The 20498-nt window shown below is 39.4% G+C and overlaps 1 protein-coding gene across 1 annotated transcript in view; it reads right to left on the reverse strand.

The window, feature by feature from the left end:
- The window catches only part of LOC147728720 (uncharacterized), a 497345-nt gene that overhangs the window by 37134 nt on the left and 439713 nt on the right, over positions 1 to 20498 (reverse strand). The window contains exon 26 of the mRNA XM_086963852.1: positions 6000 to 6206. Coding sequence (XP_086819978.1) covers positions 6000 to 6206 — 207 coding nt within the window. The remainder of the gene's footprint in view (positions 1 to 5999; positions 6207 to 20498) is intronic.

Below are 20498 nucleotides of genomic sequence, written 5' to 3' on the forward strand. Positions count from 1 at the left end.
TTCGAAAATGGGGCTTGTACACAAACCAGTTTGTTGCCAGTCTATTGGTGCTCCAGTGGTTGGCTGCCCACGCCTTCTGCGTGTTGCGGAGGGGAGCTTTCCAGTCGGGAGTTAGGTCCCCAGCTCGCTACCAAATTGCGCCCTGCCGTCCGGCCGGGTCTGGGCCGCGAGTGCCGTCTCCTCCTGTTACTCCCCTCCTTTATGCCGCCACGTCACCCTGCCGTGCGGCATTCAAAAGTGAGTGGCCATCCTCTTACACACCGCCCGCCGGTGTGTTTTCTTAGCCAACCAGTGTAGGATTTCCGCTAACGCCATTTCCCTTATCCAGCACTGCGACTTTTGCTGTTCCTTAGGTGTGGGTGGGTGGGCTTCAGTCGTTGTTGCTGTCGCGCCGTTCTCCCAGCTCCTCGAATGCGATGTGCTTCTGCTGGGAGGGCGGCATCGCTTAAATCCTCTTGAGCCCTCCATGCAGGCCTCAGGTGAGTCCCCCTGATTGGGGGGTTCAAACAAAGCCAGGTTGACCATTGGGCGCCCTTTGGGGGCGCTCAGGTCAACAGGTCACTTCCGGCCGGGTGGCTGGTGCGCACCCCGCTTCCGCTGGTTCCTGTGCGCATCGAAGTGCCCAGAACCAGTTTACCCCCGCTGGTGGCACCACGAGGGTTATGGCGCCGGCCTTTGAGCATCCCCCACCCTTCGGGCGGGTGCAGCGGCCTCTGCAATTGTTGCTTTTGTTACTGGGTGCCAATATTACACCAGTGCAAAATCATCCCCCACCTTTCCAGCATCTCAGGGAAACGCTCAATACCCTCTAAGGCCAGTCCGCCCTGCTTCCATGCTATACTTAGTGTGAAAGGGGAGGGCAATGTGTGTGCATCGATTTTGACGCTACTCCATACTTACAAGGGTGGCCTAAATATGGGGCAGCACCAAAATTAAGGCCAGGGAAAACCTGATCTTACCCTGGCGCAATGAGGAGAAACATTTTATTTCTGCACATTTTTGCTGTTTTCATGTGTGCTGTGTTTTGCAGTACACATGGAAACAGCAAAACGCCATTGATTGTTTATGTGCAGGAAGGTGTCCCTTCCTGCACATAAACAATCATTAAAATAATTACGTTTTGCAGCTTCTATGTGTGCTGCTTTAAGCAGCATACATAGAAGTTACAAAACACCATTTAAATATTGCTTATATGCAGGAAGGGACACCTTCCTGCACATAAACCTGGTGCAAGGGTGCCGGCGTTGGAGCTAAATTTAGCGCCAGCACAGGGGGAAACGCAGGGCTATATTGTAAATATGGTGCAGCCCTGCGTTTCAGAAGTGGCGGAGTGCGGCGTTAAGCCTTGAAAGCTAATGCTGTGCTCCATCACTTCTATTGTACATATGCCCCTTAGTTTCCATTCAGTGGTTATTCTGTAACACACGCTAACAGCCATAGGGCGACTACTACATCACTCTATAAAAGTATAATAAAATAACCCAAAACAATTCCTGTGACACCCTACCAATTATTACTCTTGGGAATAGACTGAAAGAGGAAAGACAATGATTTATAATCTTTTGAGAAAAGTCCTGATTCAATTTAGCGCCAAATCCTGGATCCTTGATGGAGCCTTCTCAGCAAGATATCATTATCCTGTCGAAGGCAGTTGTCAATTACAATAAAGCGAGGGCCCGACATCATTGTAAAACAACGTCATCCTACGATTAGCCAAGAGGGAGATCTTGATTAATTCTATTCCTTTGGCTCATCTAAAAGCTTTGTGAATTGTGTAAAACAATTGCCATTAATAACAAAAGGCGTAACAGAAGAACATTGATTGCTGGAGGACATTGGATGGGTACGCAAATTTGATATAAGGCTAAAATTGAGTAGTTATAGTGGTCGTACCACAGCTATATAAAGAAGAAATTGTACTACTGTCAAAATGACATTTTTAAAGTTGTGCTGCTTTGAAGTTTGGGCTCCTTGCCAAGTTCTTTACAGACCCATGCCGGAATAGTCCTTTTGCTGATTCCAGGAATTGTTTTGAAGCAATGGGATCAAAGTGGCTTGAATGTGTGTGAAGTCCATCACCAACTCCAGAGACTCAGTGCAAATGTCCCCTTTGTTTTTCTGTGTTGGTTTCAACTGAATATCCTTATGATGCTCACCAAATATCTGACACAGAAGCTCTATATTGAATCACATATTATCTGATTGTAATCACCATAAGTTTATTTGTGTAGTATACGCTGAAGATATTCATTAATAAATAGGGCTGCAGTGTTTTTATTCTATCCAAGGCAGTAGTGAAGTAGTGTGGCTCACTGGTTAGAGGCGGCAGACCCGAGAGCAGAGGACGGCCCGGGACCAGGGTTCGATTCCCGGCGCGGCAGTTTTCTGGACCAGGGTCAGCGGACTCGATAATTCTCTCGCCTCGGTGCCCACTCTGATCAGCGATCACACTCGGCAACTCTGGGCATTAGCTTGCCTCATCTTCACTAACGGCCCCACCAGACCGCCGGGGATGCCTGGTCTCACCCTGGAGATACCCATTAAGGGACCATCTCTCAGGGAAGCCAGGAAGGGTTTCGCAGCGGTCGAAGCGCCTTGGGACCCTACGGGTAAGTAGTGCGCTATATAAATGCCTATACATTTACATTTACAAGGCGTGAGAGCTGTTTTATGGGAAAGATTAAGATAGTCTGCTCATAGTCTATTTTGTATGAATCAGAAGCTGTTAAAAGATCTAACCTGAAATTCAGGGATTATTTGGGTATCAGTTACAATGTAAACAATCCTGACTGATAGGTGTACCATAGAGGCAAACCAGAATGCAGAATTCCACTACTCTGAACAAGTGACAAGAACCTTGGTTAAACCACAAATACGGATGAGGTTGTTTGTAGACATCCAGTGTTTAGCATGCAGAAGACAGACCTAAGTCAGTCCATAAGCATGTAAAATGCACAAGTCATTTTAGTTCATGAAGGGATTAGGTGTCATCTGCAGCTATAAAAAGGTGTGCATTTATCATGTGCTGAACAGAATGGGTGACTTCCTAACTGTGACCAAATATTCTGGCCTTAGCATTGAAGGCATCAACCTATGTAAATCAAAACAATTTAAAACATAGACAAAAGGTCACTTAAAAACCATGGACTAAATTGATTGGTGAAGTCAAGAAAAATCAGATGTCAGATGCCAAGTGACAGGGCCATCATGTGCTGGACATGCTAGCTCCAGAAAAGACTTTCCTTCTACATTTTCCGTGGACTAAGAACTGCTTCATAAATTGCTGCAAGTATACTACAGTAAGCAGGCAGCAGACTCAAGCAATGTTAACTATGCCAGCCTCGCAATCCGTTATAATTGCCTGTTTAAGACATACTGAGTTGGGAATGGTAGACTTTGTCCTACTAAGATCTACTCCGCCAGGTACTGAGCTCCCTTACGCAAGCTTCAAACACTTTAGCCTCCTTGGAGTACGCCCACATCCCAAAATGACCACAGTGTAGATGCTAAGAGCATGCCATGCTCTCACAGTTGTGATCCACTGTTGATGCAAATGGCAGTGGCAGGGCTGCTGAAGGAGAAAAACCTATACATGATGCTCAAGCAGGACACAGGGGATGGCCACTTCAATCGATGAGAAAGAGAAGAAGAACTTGAGGCTCACGGTGTCAGAGGCCCAATTCACAGAAAGCCCCATTGAAATATTTAACAGTGCTAAGACGATCGCTGCACCAGTCAGACTTCTAACTAGATCCTTGCTTGCATGGGCTTCTCCATGAACCTACACAAAAAATAGCTATAAACTAACTTGGATCACACCGCTAAACAAACAAGACAAATCATGTGCTATGACCCAGCAAGGACATTGCCTTAAATGTTTTAGAGCGTTTCCTTGAAAGTAATATGTTTGCCCAATAATAATTTAGCAGTCTGACAGCTATCAGTCCATTAAAACCCTTTCCCAATCAATAAATTACAGAAGGTACTTTTACAAACTTGGGCAAAATCCTCCAAACTTCAAGGCAACTTGCCAGGAAGAGCTGCAGCAACCAAACTGAAGCAAACCTCTAACTGGCCTGATCAGCTCAAAAGAAGATGTTATCCATGTTGAAAGGAATGTTCTCTTTGAAACCTTTCTCTTACATCGAGTTAATCTATATCGACATTTAAGTTTCTATTTTTGACAGACGAAATTCTGTCTAGATTGAACCTATGTAGACACTCAGTTCAAAGAAACATCCAGTATTTTATAGTAAGATTCAATTCAGCCAACTCTAATTTTATTTCAGAAGCTAGACAATGAAATATCTTAACATGTGTAAATACATGACTGATAAAGGACTTCCGAAATAAAGAAGAAAATAATAACCCCATGTGACAAACCAAAACCAAAAAATAGGGAACACAGTGATCAATTGTGTGAGTATATACAGTGTATTATTTATTTTATCAGGAACATCTATTTCATAAAGTGAAACACAGAGAGGGAACTTGTCAGTGTGTTGTTCACAAATGGGTCAGGTCTGTATTTCAGTTTGTTGAAGGCATTTTAACCCTTTTCCAAGATACGAGGGTCTCATCAGGACTGTAATAAACCTGGGGATGCCTATTGGAGGTGGTCTCATCCATTAACATGAGGACCACTGGGATGTAGTGTTAAACTGGGGTCTTGTCAGGCTAACGCAACAATTTTCACAGTTGTACTGTACTTGCAGAGTAAGTTACTTTAGACTGATGGCGAATTACCGCATATCTCTGATCAGGAGAACCCGTCTTTTGACTAATCTGGAATCAAACTGGCCAGATTTTACGCAGCACATTACCATATTCAAATGTGTTATCTTCGCAGAAGCCTCCAACTACTTGTATATTAGGATCCCATTTGGCAAGATTATGTCTCCTTCAAAGTGGTCAATGATTCCTCCAGTCTCAAGTGCTAAATCATTACTGCCTTTTTAGTATATTCTCAAATAAAGAAGCCGTATGTGAGCCTCAAAATACATCATCCTCCTGCTTATTTAGTCTGTTTTTGTACATTCATTTAACCTACAAACTATTGAAATTGCTGACAGACATAGCCCTCAATATTTTAAGGGTATCTGAACTGGAGCTGACATTTGTTAAGAAAATGTCCTTCCATATACCTAAGATCAACAGTGGTGTAATGCAAAATGATGCCCCCCTGCAGAATGTGATAGGGCCCCCTAAGTTGCCCATATCTGACAGATATATGTTGGCTTTGAGATAAATGGGGCTTCCATGAAGGCTTGGGGCCCCGTGTAGGGACTTGCATTACGCCCCTGAAGATCAACAAAGCAGCACTCAAAGATTTTCACAGAACATGAATAAACTAAATCCAGCAATACACGAATGTAAACATAAATTATACATTTACTAAAAATATTATACTAGTATTAATGAAACCAGTGTTTATTACAGGAAGGGGTAATAGAAGGGGTGAAAGAGTTTAAGAAAAAGTTAAAATAAACTCTTACCCTCGTACCCCCTTCTCTCTACTCCTGACAGTCCTAAAAAGCAAAAACACCAACCATACTAGCAAGTGTATAAAAAGAGTAGAGTAAACCAAATCACCCCACACGTGTAGGCTTCAACCAAAAGTCTGATATTTAAATATGAAAACAGCCTTCAACTCTCCATATAACCTGCCTGGTCCATTTATTCCAAACAATGAAGTGCAACAGATAGGGTCGATTTGGCATCCAACCTCTACATCTAGCGACCTTTACTACAAATATTCCCACCTACAATAACGTTTTTCTGAGAACCTTATATTGACATAATAAATCTACAGAGGTAACTATGTTCATCCAACTTCGCAAAACCCATTCAACTGTTTCAGAGATTTGAGAGATTATTAAGCAGTCAAAGATGACAGTAGATTTGTGATGTCTTGATAAATAAAGTTGAAAGCAACATATTTTAAAATGTTTGATAATGAACAAGGTGACACTAAAACGAAATGCCAATATGGAGGTTACCATTCCAGACTCCAAATCCCAAAGGGTTACATAGCTGATCTTGTCATCGTCGCTGTAGTTGGATAGTGCCAGGTAGCTTCCAGTGTATGTCAGGGCAGCATGATGTAGAAAGAGCATTGATGTCCTGCTCTCAAGCATGTGCATGTGGGTCATTGTTTCCAGACTGAAAACACAGAGATGGTGTGCATAGTATGAGCACACTATAACCTGAAATTAAGAGGACATTGATATGTGTGACACATAACCCATGAAAGTGTGTGCATATTTTTACAGTTAGTCACATATCTGTATGCTTTTTAAGTTATTCAGTATATTACAAACACATACAAAATACACCATAACATTTTTACTGTTTAAAAATTCTAACTACGCACATTACTAGTTACTCAATACAAAATGTTTAAATGTCACAATTTTAAAACAAACTTTATTGGTAAACCAGCGACCTTAACCAAAATCTTTCACTACATATTATGTTGCGAATTCAAGACCTGGCAGCATAATAAAAAAAAATCATGAAGCAGTGTTTGTACACCGTGTAGTCAATGACAGCACATCTTTTCTTGGTCAGAGGCCACCATGCACCACCGACTAATAAAAAAAGACCAGGACCTAGAAATTAAGTTTGATAGCACATTGTTAAAGAACACTACAATCAAGGTTTGAACTGAAGCCTGCAAATGACTTGTATTCTTTAATAAAGCAACACTCAGCCATATTAGTTCCTGAGGAGGCATACTACTTGGGCCCATGGTTTCTTCAATTGCCCAAACCAATCCTGTCAACTTAATCCAAACTAAACCAAGATCTCACTGCAGGTGCGTATAGTAAAATGTGTCTCACAATCACACAATGCTGGCTTTAAAGTATAGCAATAAGACCAGGACCTGGAAATTAAGTTTGATAGCACATTGTTAAGGAACACTACAATCAAGGTTTGAACTGAAGCCTGCAAATGACTTGTATTCTTTAATAAAGCAACACTCAGCCGTATTACTTCTTGAGGAGGCATACTACTTGGGCCCATGGTTTCTTCAATTGCCCAAACCAATCCTGTCAACTAAATCCAAACTAAACCAAGATCTCACTGAAGGTGCGTATAGTAAAATGTGTCTCACAATCACACAATGCTGGCTTTAAAGTATAGCAATTGTAAACTTATAAAATATATTCAATTCTTTTGATACTTTGGCAAGATATTAGGACTTATTCATAAACTGAATTTCTGATATAAACTAAATTTCTAAGTTTCAATAAAACCAGGAAGACTCCAGAGACACATATAATGCTTGATCCTTGGTGCTAGCAAAAAATTACGGATACGTTTCTGCCTGTACTCGTTCTGCCCCACTAGACCGAGGGCATTCATCAGGATTTTGGTCCCTATTAAGAGTCATCAAATTGATTTCCTGATACTAGTCATATCTTTGCGAGATACTAAGCTGTAGTCAAAAAGAAAAAGAGTATTTATCTCTTACAATTGATGCATGTCATATCGGTACCTAGAAGTAACACTCAAAATGTCATATGACTAAATAAAGCTTCCTGGAGTTTCCAAAACATAAAAAAGTACAATATTAGTACTTCAGAACAAGTGATCACACTATTAACAAACATGTATGCTTATCTTTGTCACCTGAGACATAGCAAAGCACACAGGAATATGTCCAAGTCCATTGGCTCACCACAACAAAAGTACAAGAGGGCTACCTGGCTAGATTGGTTCACAATGGAGGTCCACTTTAAAATTTCCTTTGCTTCATATAGTGTTAGATAAACAGACAGATGTAAGAGTTTGCTGACTTATAAGTGCACCTGACTAAACAGTGCAGGTACGATGAATTGAGCTTCATGTAAATAGGGGAGTCTACACCGGTAACTAAACATAATATCAAATCCAAAATATAGAATAGCCATAATATCGAAGTCAAAATATAGAATGGACAGAATATAGTGGTGAAAAATATCGAATTGAAGGTAAGTAATGTAATATCGCTTTTCAAAATATAGAAAGTCAAAATATCGAAGTATATAATATAGGTATTAAAATATATATCGAATTTTTTATAATATCGATTTTTTTAAGTGTTTTGTATGGTAGTATATGTGTGAAAAGTGTATATTATTTTTGTAATTTATTTTAAGTAATGAATTTGATGTTATTTAATTTTAGCGTAATTTAATTCTGTAGCGGGTTGTGGGTTTTTTAGGGGAATAGGGTGGGAAGTAATTTAATTATATTAAATTAAATATAATTTTTTTGAAATGACTAATTATTTTTAATTTCATTTTGCGTTTTAGTTCTGTAGCGGGTTTTGGGTTTATAGGGGAATAGGGTGGGAAGTAATGTAATTGTAATTAATTACATTTTTTTATTTATTTATTGGTATTCATTTTGAATTAATTGTTAATACATTTTTAATTAATAACTAATTTTTATTAATTGATTAATTGATAATTATGTTAATTGTATTTATTTATTTTCCGTAGTGGGTTGTGGGTTTATAGGGGAATAGGGTGGGAAGTTTTTAATTGTAATTAAGTAAATAATTTGTATTTATTTATTGTTTTTGATTTTTAATTTATTGGTAAATTAATTGTTAATTGGTAATTCATTTTTATTAATTGGTAATTAATTGTATTTATTAATTAATTGATAATTACGATAATTGTATTAATTTATTTTCTGTAGCAGATTGTGGGTTTATAGGTGAATAGCGTGGGAAGTAATTTAATTGTAATTAATTACATATTAAAAATACTTTTTGTGTATTGATAATTAATTTACTGTTAAATAATTATTAATTGGTATTAATTTTTATTATTAATTAGTTTTTGTTATTGTAAATTAATTAGTTGTTAATTATGAATAGGTAATTTATTTTAATAACTAAAATGTATTTGTATTTCTAATTGATTAATTATTACATAATATTAAATTGGTAATTCATTGTAATCAATTTTTATTGGTATTGATATTTAATTTATTTTTATTAATATATTAAATCTTACTTTCCCTACTGTTGCACTCTAAGGAGTGGGGATAGTCATTTTTACCCGCCCGCTAGCCAACGCTTTCCCTACTGTTGCACTTACTGGAGTGGGAATAGGAATTTTTACCCCTAGCTATTCAACGCTTTCCCTACCGTTGCACTCACTGGAGTGGGAATATGAATTTTTACCCCTACGCTATCCAACGTTTTCCCTACTGTTGCACTCACGAGTGGTAGTAGTAAATTTTACCCTCCAGCTATCCTACGGTAAAAATATTGTATATTTTTTATTAATATTACGTTAATATATATATGTATTAAAAAATAAAATTGTTTTTTTTTATATAACTTTAATTATTTAATATTTTTAAGGTTATTTAAGTATTTTAAGTATGTTTTAGTTAATTATATTGATTATTTTATTAATTGTAAATTACTTTTAATACATTTGAAAAACTTCGATATTTTGACTAACTTTATTTTTTACAATGATATTTTTGATTCAATATTTTTGTACTTACCTTTTTGTAGATAGGAATTCGATATTTTTGCATTATATATTTTTTCATTGATATTTTGGTAATTCTATATTTTTGTATTCTATATTATGTCAGTGATCCCTCTGCACCATATGGCAGGTTGACTCATAATGAGCCGTCGGTGCATGTCTGAGAAGTTAGTGACTTAATCATGTACAACTCACCACAAAAGTGGTGAACCTTTCTCCATAGTCCACCATAATTCCTCCATCTAAATGTGAATAAACTCAGGAGAATAACTGAAGCTAAGAGTTGGGAGCAAGTAAATAACAGAGATAGAAGAATGTGGACTTATAGATAATAAATTACAGAACATGTGTAAGGGTTGTAAAATAGGGTAGAAATTTGAGGATACTGCCTGTATTGAAATGATGGCTACTTTCAGATCCATATGTGGGCTTAAATTAAGGGAATCCTTAATTCTAGGGTGTCTGCTAGTTATACCATGGTGTTAATAATTTCAATACCCTTAACACCCATCCTTCAGTTTCGTTATCTCTTTGCTCCGTTCTATTGTTTTCACATTCGTACTCTTTTTCTCATTGAATAGTAAGATAACTTTGTTTCCCTTGGTGAAATTGCCTGAATTGCCCAACTCTCTTCTTCACCCACCTCAGGCTCCCTTCCTCCCCTGTGGAACACAATGCAAGATATGATATTTTGCCAAATGATACACTCTCTTCCTCTCACTTACTTTGTAGTGCAAAATTGAAATGTTGAGCTGCAATGATTAAACATTGAATCACATTACTGAGTGACATTGACTCTTGGATTTATAGTGACGTTAGTTATTGTTTCTTTGATGTTTTCTTTTGAGTTTTGAGGACAGTTTTGTATACATTTCTTGTTAAGGGTGTATGTCAGCAATAGGCACTTCAGCCGTATCTTGGAAATAAAACAGGAAGCTGTAATGTCTGCTAAGTTGATGGGTACTGTGAAGCGCTATCAGTCACACCAACGAGTGGGATATAACTCTGTTATTGTGAGATTGTACTAATTAAGGTTCATTGCTGCTCATTCCTATGTAGATGAGTGTAATGTAAGCGTTTTCTTCAAAGAAATGATTCAAGAAAATCAGCTTGTATGTTCTTTGTAGTTTAATCTTTCAATAAATAAGACAACGCTGGAGTGCGTCCTACCCCTCTGCAGTCGAAGTGGAATCACGTTTGAGAAACCGCTTCCACAGCAGAGAAGAAGTTACATGCACGAGAATGCATATTTCAATACAGCACATTTCAAAAGATACTTAAACAGCATGTGCACCTAACTAGACATGTGCGCATGCCAACAATAACATGACCATCATTCTAAAAGTGATGAGCGCGTGAAGCGCGTACATTAAATGAAAGCCATACATTACATCACCCTTCCCCTTTCACAAACAAAATAAAAAATGAAAACTCAAGACAAATAAAAATCTTTGTACCTTGAAGGAAAAGAACAATTTCGAGTTGGTCTTATTGTGTTAGTGTTAGAAGGAATAATATCAACATGTGTAGAATCATTATCAATCAAAGAGTTTTATAACGAAACATGTGAGTTTGACAAAGAATCATTTGAAAAAGAATCATTTACATCTTGTGCACCAACAACTTGAGTTTGCAGGTTATTACTAGAATAAATCTCAGAATTAGCTTTATCCAAATCTTCTGAAAAATGTGAAAAATGTAAATCTTCAAGATGAATGTTCTTCTTTGAAATAATCTCACTTGCCTGGTCAGGTGTTAACTTGACTAACATTCTCCTACTCCACCAGCCTTTTTGACCAAGAAATAAGGATCCCTTTGAAACTTTAACAATTTGCACAGGAAGGGAAAACTTTGACAAACCTTTCTTATCCTTAATTGGAGATCTGATCATGACCCAGTCACCAATTTTAAGATCATGATCATACTTGCAAGTTTTTGTGTCAAAGTTTCTCTTTTGAACCTTTTGTTGAACAGCAACATTATAAAGCAAATTTTGTTTATCTTTGCACGCTATACACAAATCATCGTTCTTTCTTAACATCTTAAGCCATGAAGGACACAATGTTCCATTGGGATTCCTTTTTTTTTTAAAGTCTAAAGGGAGAAACTCCAGTTGAAGTGTGAGGAGCAGTTAAATATGACCAAATCTTTTTCTTCAAAAATGCTTCTACAGGCTCATTGACAGAGATAGCTGTCTGAATTCCTTCTTTAATAAACCTGTTCGTACGCTCCACTAGACCATTTGCTGAAGGAGAATATAAAGCAACTTTCAAATGTTTAATGGAATGAACAGACAAAAATCTCTCCATCACACTTGATGTAAAATGTGAACCATTATCTGTGACCAACTCTTTCGGACAACCTTCAGAAAGAAAAATTCTGGAAAGAAAGTTGATCACAGAAATAGAAGAGGAAGAGGAACATAATTTAATTTCCACCCATTTAGAAAAATAATCTTCTAGTACTAAAATATATTTCTTATCATTTGTGAGAATATCAAATGGACCAGCGAAATCCAAGGCTAGCTTAATCCAAGCCTCTTCTGGAATTGGAACATTATGTGATGGTGCTTTCATGGTCTTCCCGTGTTTGTCAGATAATAAGCATGTGCCACAAGAATGTATCCAATTTGTGACATCAGACTCCAAACCAGGCCACCAAAAATTTTCTTTCAACCTTCTAACAGTGGCACCTATTCCTAAATGCCCCTCATGTGCTATTTGAAAAATTCTCATGCGTAAAGATGCAGGAGGTACAGCCAAATCACCACACATGACCAAACCTTCAACCATAGACAGTTCCTGATTAACTTGTGCAAATGATTTTAAAGGGGATGAAAGAGAACGTTCCTTGGGCCAGCCAGATACTATCATGTTTTTGACAGCTAACAAAATTGAATCCTCTTGGGACGCCTTAACCCAATCTTCTTTTGTAACATGGGGTAAATTGATGACAAAATCTTCAACAGTGGCCACACCGCATTCTACATCATCAAACCTGGAAGATGACGAATTATCTTCTGATGACAACCTGGACAGACAGTCTGCCCTTGTGTTGCGACCTCCTGGTATATATTTTATGATGAAATTATACTCATGTAAGCGTGACAGCAATCTAACTAATCTTGAGGAAGCTTTACCTATACCATTCCCATTCAATAAGTGTATTAACGGCTTGTGGTCAGAGATAATTTCAAACTGTGTACCCCAAATAAAAGTTCTAAATTTCTCAACAGCCCATGTGCAAGCCAAAGCTTTTCTCTCTGTTGTACTATAGTTTGATTCTGCAATAGAAAGTGATCTTGAAGAAAAAGCCACAGTATTTACTTTCCATCAATACATTGGCAAAGAACTGCTCCCAATCCTTTCTGACTCGCATCAACAGATAAAACACACTTATGATCTGGAGAAAATGGAGAAAGTGTGGGTGCTTGAAGAATTAATTTCTTAATTAGCTCAAAAGCCAGTTGTGCTTCATTACCGGTTGTATGACGATCCATCGTCCTCAAAGTCATTGCGGTAATTCACATCGCCGTCACTACATCGCAAATGCAGTCACATCGGCCATTTTAGCATCGCACGTTGTTGCAACGCAAATACGGCCAGGCAATAGGATCGCGTGTCACATCGGCGACTTTACATCGCGCGACATGACAACGCGATGTTTTAGCCCACACGTTGAAAATCGTTATAGCCAATGGGTTGTTCGGGGGTTGGGGGGTATATATTGTGTTGCCCGCCATGTCTGCAGCCATTTGTGCCTGTGTCATGACCCTGAGGACAGACTTTTGCATCGGTAAGTGTCCACTGTTTTGGGTTGTCCTTGCTTTGCCTCCCTCTGGTTTGTGCAGCCGTGAACTCTATCTTCCATTCCACTGTCACCAGGCCTTATTTTCCAGCAAATCATACTGGTGCATTGCACACAGGTGTAAATAAATTTTTTCGGTCTGAGCAATTTTCACGTTTGGTGTCCGTCGCACCTGCGCCATATCAGTCTCTGCACCTGGCCAATGTACGTTTTCATTACGCCTCCATCGTTCCCAACTCTAAATGTAGCAGAGGGCCTCTGCTTAGGGTGGGAAAAATGCTTGCGTTTGAGGGTTTAGTCCCGTGCATTTCTTTTGTGCAAACTATAAACTGGCATAATTAAAGACATTGTTAGTGCTTTCCACAACGTGTTTATTTTGCGCTGCAATCGCTGGGTGTATCCCGTTCTTAGAGGCAAATAAAAAGTATATTACATTCGGAACTCTATCTTCCAATATTCTATGATTGATATCCCTGTATTTGGCTTCTGCTTCCTTTGTTTCCATATTTTGTGAACAACGTATGGGCCTAAGAGCCGAATAATGCTTCCTTAATTTCAAACATAGGACACAATATGCTGATGAATTGTTTGACCAAATCGGAGCACTTTCTTTCTCCCCAGAGTATTGAAGGTCAACGAAGGGCATTATCTTTAGGGGGTTTGTAGTAAAGCACTTCCTAGTCCACAATCAAGCTTGCAGGTTTGCAGTGCATTGCTCACTGTCACCAGGCTTTATTTTTCCTCAAATCATACCGGAGCATTGCACACTTTTGTAAATAATGTTTTTTGGTCAGAGAAATTCTCGCGTTTGGTGTCCGTCGCGACTGCACCATATCAGTCTCTGCACCTGGCAAACTCTAAATGTAGCAAAGGGTCTCTGCTAAGGGTGTGAAAAATGCTTGCGTTTGAGTGTTTAAGGCCGGGCAGTTTTTTACTGCAAACTATAAATTGGCATGCCAGGGTTCATCTGAATGCCCCCCAGTTTCGGTTGAGGGAGTAAACAATGATTGTCTGATATAATTTACAGCCATTGTTATTGGTTTCCACGTCTTTTCCGACGGACAGGAAATGTCTACTGTCCCAGGACAGTCTGGGCCGGAAAACGTGAAAACAGGTTCTGATCTCATTCTGGGAACTTTTTAATGGATGGGGAATAAGTAGTAAACAGCTTAAGAGTAGGTTTAAACCTAAACTGCATTAGTTTTTGTAAAGTAGTGGGAAAATTCCAACACTCATTGCATATAAGACCTCTTGGCTTGGGCAGTGTCGTTTTTAGCCATTCTATACTGCATAGGAGCTGCTGAGCAGCATGGCTTAAAGACTTCATTACGTAGCAGCCACATCGTTTTGTAGACGTGCATGGATTCAACACACATGTGCATGCCTACAAAACAACAGAGGTTTTTTTAATTGACCCATCCAAGATGGATCAGTCAAAAATTGAAAATAGTATTGCAAAAGTGGTCTTTTAAAATGGAGAACCAAAGCGTTTTTCGTGCCCTTCTGCCCTTTGTTTCCCTCATTTTTCATGCCCTTCTGCCCTTTTTCCCTCGTTTTTTGTGCCCTTCTGCCCTCTGTTTCCCTCGTTTTTGTGTGCCCTCCTGCCCAATGTTTCCCTCGTTTTTCGTGCACCACAGCCCTATGTTTCCCTCGTTTTTGCGTGCCCTTCTGCCCTATGTTTCCCTCGTTTTTCGTGCACTTCAGCTCTATGTTTCCCTTTGCAAATGTACAAGATGTTAAGTCACAGAAAGAGGAAGGGTGCTTTTTTTGTTAAAGTGTTATTTTATGCGATTTTAAATAGCGTGAACTTTACCCAAAGGTGTCTGAGCGCTTTACATAAGAACCGGCAGCAAAAAATAAGAACTTTGCTTTGGATTACACATGTTACATAAAAGATACGAATAGAAAAAACTTGCAAATGTACCATATGCCCTTGGGATATGAATGGATATACTGCAAGAGTCACATAGGAATGGTAGAGTACAAAGGTCTACTGCATATACTAGTGATTACAGTTATCTCTATATACAGATGACCCGAGTTATATTTAGCGGGTTGGAGGGGGATGCAGTGGGTGGATGGATGGGTGGATGGATTGATGGGTGGATGGATGGATGGGTTGGTGGGTGGATGGGTTGGTGGGTGGATGGGTTGGTGGAAGAATGGTTTGGTGAATGGTTTGGTGGATGGGTTGGTGGATTGCATAAATTGCTGCAGAATTGGCTGGATATACCCAACGTTAGTCTAATCTCTATTTTGTCTCCTAAAATAGGCCGCCCCCACCGTGAAGCTTTGTGTGGTTATCCAAACACTAAGAAGAATGCCATTCAAAGCGTAAAACAACGCAACAGGTACATTATTGCTAGTTCCAAAAGACTATTAAGACAAGAAATTGTGTCTTGAAGCAAAGTGTTGCATAGTACCATGTGTTGGCAGGTGGATGTGTTGGTGGGTGGATGGGTTGGTGGATTGCATAAATTGCTGCAGGATTGGCTGGATATACCCGTTAGTCTAATCTCTATTTTGTCTCCTAAAATAGGCCGCCCCCACCGTGAAGCTTTATGTGGTTATCCAAACACTAAGAAGAACGCCATCCAAAGCGTATCAAAACGTAGAGGTACCAAAATGCTATTTCCAAATGACTGGAAGCAATGTGTTGCATAGTACCATGGAATTTAATTTTATTGCTGTTTGTTGTAGTAGGCCTGTAATAATGGCACTGCAAACTAATTTTTTTTTGGTTGCTGATAGTGCTTGGTTTTTTGTAGTACAGTACTTATAACATGTAACACCTTTAAAAACTTGCAACTGCAAAAAACTAAACTGCAAAAAGTGTAGTTGAAAGACCTAAGTAATAATGCCACTGCAAACCTTTATTTTTTACTTTTTGTTACAGATTAGTAAAGGTAACAGAGGAAAGTTGGCTTTATTTGAGCAGGACATGACAAATTTGTTATTTATGTGTTTTGTTTTGAAATTGTGAAATTAATAGCTTTGTCATTAACATTCTGTGGTCGGTTGAGATGGAGGTTTACTGCCGCGGGCGCAGGGGTGTATGCAGTGCTGTATGCATTTCGTGTCCGGTATTAGGAACAATGTGTCTTTCTTATGATTTTTAAAAGGAATGTTTTTGTTTGTTTCCTACTGGAAATGTCTTTCTTACTATTTTTAAAATGCATTGTCGGTTGTCTTCCTACCGCAAATGTCTTTCTTATCATCATTTTTAGCATGATTTTTTTTTTTCGACAGCAAATGTCTGATCCAAAGATGGCGCAATATATCACGTAAAGCAGAGGAAATCGCCTACTCAAACACAGCGGTTATATATATTGCAAGGAGAGAAATTCAGAGCCACGGGGTCATTGGAAGTGTGTGCAAAATTACGCAAGGCATTGCAGAGGACGAGCAGTTACTCTGGGTGAGTCTGTTTTAAGAAGCACAGAGCATAACCACTCGGCCTCTGCAACTTCTTTTGAAGTTAGAGAGTCGATAAATGAGATGAAAGTGATTGCAGGCAACTCCAATGACCCTTGTGGTGCCATTTTAAGGGAGGTATCACAACATATTACTGAACATGTGGCTAGTAGTATGCCTGCCATCCCCAGCTTACGTCGAATGATCCAACGTAAGAAACTCGTGAATCACCCAAAAAGTGTGGCACCACAAACTTTTGGGGATATTAAAATTCCTGCTGAACTCTGTGTTACTGTTTCAAAGGAACAGTTTATTCTGTATGACAATGACAATTGTCATAAGCGCATTTTAATATTTAGCACCCCCGTAATCTTAACCGCTTGGAGAACAGTGATGTGTGGATGCTTGATGGGACGTTTAAAAGCACGCCCACCCCTTTCACCCAAATCTACACCATTCACGGGTACGTTAACGACATTGTAGTTCCTTTAGTCTACAGTTTACTACCAGACAAACAACCCTCAACGTATACTGAGTTTTTGTCAGTCGTAAAATCTAAAATCCCAAACAAAAGTCCGAGAAAAGTAATCATGGACTTTGAATTACCCATGATAAATGTTGTAAGGAAATTGTACATGGATACCCAAATACAAGGATGTTATTTTCACTTTTCTCAGGCTATTTGGAGCAAAATTCAAAAACATCCCTTATTGAGGATTATGTGTCTGATAGTAAACTGCAATTTGAGCTTAAAAAACTAGCTGGTCTTTGCTTTGTTCCTCCTAATAGTGTAGACGAATACTACACATCGATTACAGAGTCTGAATATTTTATGGTAAACGAGGACAAATTGGCACCATTATTAAATTATTTTGAAGACACATGGATTGGGCATCTAAGCAGGTCGGGTTGCCGGAGGAAACCACGTTTTCTTGTGGACTGGTGGAACTGCTACTCCACCTGCTTAGAGGGAGGAGCAAAGACAAACAATGCCCTTGAGGGTTGGCACAACTCTTTAAATAAAAGTATAGGCAAACCGCACCCTAATTTCTACAGTTTTCTTGAGATTTTAAAAAAGGAGCAAACTTTCCAGGAAATGCGAATGTCTCAGTGTTTAGCAGCTAATCTACATCCACGTGTTTGCCCCCGTTCAAAGGAAATGTCTGTCCGACTTTTGGCAGTATTAAAACTTTTCACCTTGTCTGTGCTTTCTGACTACCTGTCTTCCATCGCACATGTACTTAATTCCTTTAGGTAAAAAAGTTGGCACTTGTATGTGTTGTATTCCATCCTCTGAATCCTTACTGTTGCACCCGATAATCCTGTCTGTAAATTGTACCCCCTATCGTGTTTACACATTCCCATGGATATGTACTATTATTTAATTCTTTTTGGGGCTATTACATACCTAGTAAGTTTCTAAGTATTTTGTATCAATGCAATGTAAACCAAATAAAAATGTACAAACGTATTTATTGTGTTTACCAAATAAAAATGTACAAACGTATTTATTGTGTTTACCAAATAAAAATGTACAAACGTGTTTATTGTATTTTACAATTAAATATGTACCAACGTGGTTATTGTGTTTAACAAATAAAAATGTACAAACGTGATTATTGTGTATTTTTGTATGTGACACTACATATCACCTTGGTTTATGTTCTTGAATGACACATTGGCATAATTATTTAGCGGGTAAAGCGCATGACACATTGGCGTAATTTTTTTGCGGGTAAGCTTGCAGTATGCCTTCCATCCACCCATCCCCCAGCACCCACCCATCCATCCATTAATCCACCATCAGCCATCCATCCACCCACCCATCCACCAACCCACCCATCCATCCATCCAGGCACCCACCCATCCATCCACCCATCCCACCCACCCACCCACCCATCCATCCAGGCACCCACCTATCCACCCATCCATCCATCAATCCACCCATCCATCCATCCATCCAGGCACCCACCCATCCATCCACCCATCCCACCCACTCACCTATACATCCATCCACCCATCCTACCCATCCATCCATCCATCCATCCAGGCACCCACCCATCCACCCACCCATCCATCCACCCACCCATCCATTCATCCACCGTCAGCAATCCATCCACGCATCACTCCCCACCCACCCATCCATCCATCCATACAGGCACCCACCCATCCATCCACCCATCCCACCCACCCGCCCATCCATCCCCCAGCACCCACCCATCCATCCATTAATCCACCATCAGCCATCCATCAACCCATCCCACCCACCCATCCACCCATCCCACCCACCCATACACCCATCCATCCATCCAACCAGGCACCCACCCATCCATTCACCCATCCCACACACCCACCCATCCATCTATCCAGGCACCCACCCATCCACCCATCCATCCATCCAGGCACCCACCCATCCATCCACCCATCCCACCCACCCATCCATCCATCCATCCATCCCACCCACCCATCCATCCATCCATCCATCAAGGCACCCACCCATCCACCCACCCATCCATTCATCCGCCGTCAGCCATCCATCCACGCATCCCAAATCCATCCATCCATCCAGGCACCCACCCATCCACCCATCCCACCCACCCATCCTTCCACCCAGCCACCCACCCTTCCATTTACCCAGCAGATGTTTATTAAATATGATGTATTAATTTGACGTTAGTATGTTGATATGAGGGGATGTAGCACACCTTGCCCCAATTCCACGCTCTAAAAAATGACCTCAAATCTGCGCGATAAATACACTTGGCATCGTTGCAGCTTGTTTTTGTCATCCAAATGAACACAATTCTGCATTATGAAATGAAAGATTTTTAAAAAAGAAGTATATTATCTTGCTGGAGTGGATGATAGGAGGCTCAAACTTTGTCTGACAGCACCAAAGTCTGCCTAGCTATCCGTCAGACCACATCTTGTTGTAGGTATTGACGCTGTAATTGTAAGATATATGATGTGGTCATTATAATATACAGAGCACATCCTGCGTTATGAAATGAAAGCTTTTAAAAAAAGAAGTATATTATCTTGCTATGAGTGGATGATAGGAGGCTCAAACCTTGTCTGACAGCACCAAAGTCTGCCTAGCTATCCGTCAGACCACATCTTGTTGTAGTTATTAATGTTGTAATTGTAAGATATATGATGTGGTTATTATAACATACAGAGCACATCCTGTCCCTGTAATTGTAAGGTATATGATGTGGTTATTATAATATACAGAGCACATCCTGTCCCTGTAATTTTAAGATATATGATGTGTTAATTATAATATACAGAGCACATCCTGTTCCTGTTATTGACGTTTATGAAATATGATGTGTTAATTTTAACACGTTTATGTTTATTTTCGCTCTAAAAAAGTAAACACTAGCAGATGTTTATGAAATATCATATGTTAATTTGAACACATTTAAGTATATTTTTGTTAGTTATAAAATATATATGCTCTTGCAATGAGTGGATGATAGGAGGCTTGAACCTTGTCTGACAGCACCAACGTCTGTCTAGCTTTCCGTCAGACCACATGTTGTTGCAGTTATTGATACTGTAGTTGTTACATATATATGTAGCAGATGTTTATTAAATAGGAAGTGGTAATTATAACACATTTATGTCAACGTTTGTTAATTGTAAAATGCACAATTCTGCTTGAATCCGATGTAATCAGCTTGTTGAATTCGCAAACACTATTCAGCTTGAATCTGATGTGATTTAAATTCTCATAAACACAATTGTGCTTTACAATTTTGCTCAAATACGCCG

This window comes from Lissotriton vulgaris, chromosome 3_1, assembly GCF_964263255.1.
Source record: "Lissotriton vulgaris chromosome 3_1, aLisVul1.2, whole genome shotgun sequence".
Classification (NCBI taxonomy): domain Eukaryota; kingdom Metazoa; phylum Chordata; class Amphibia; order Caudata; family Salamandridae; genus Lissotriton; species Lissotriton vulgaris.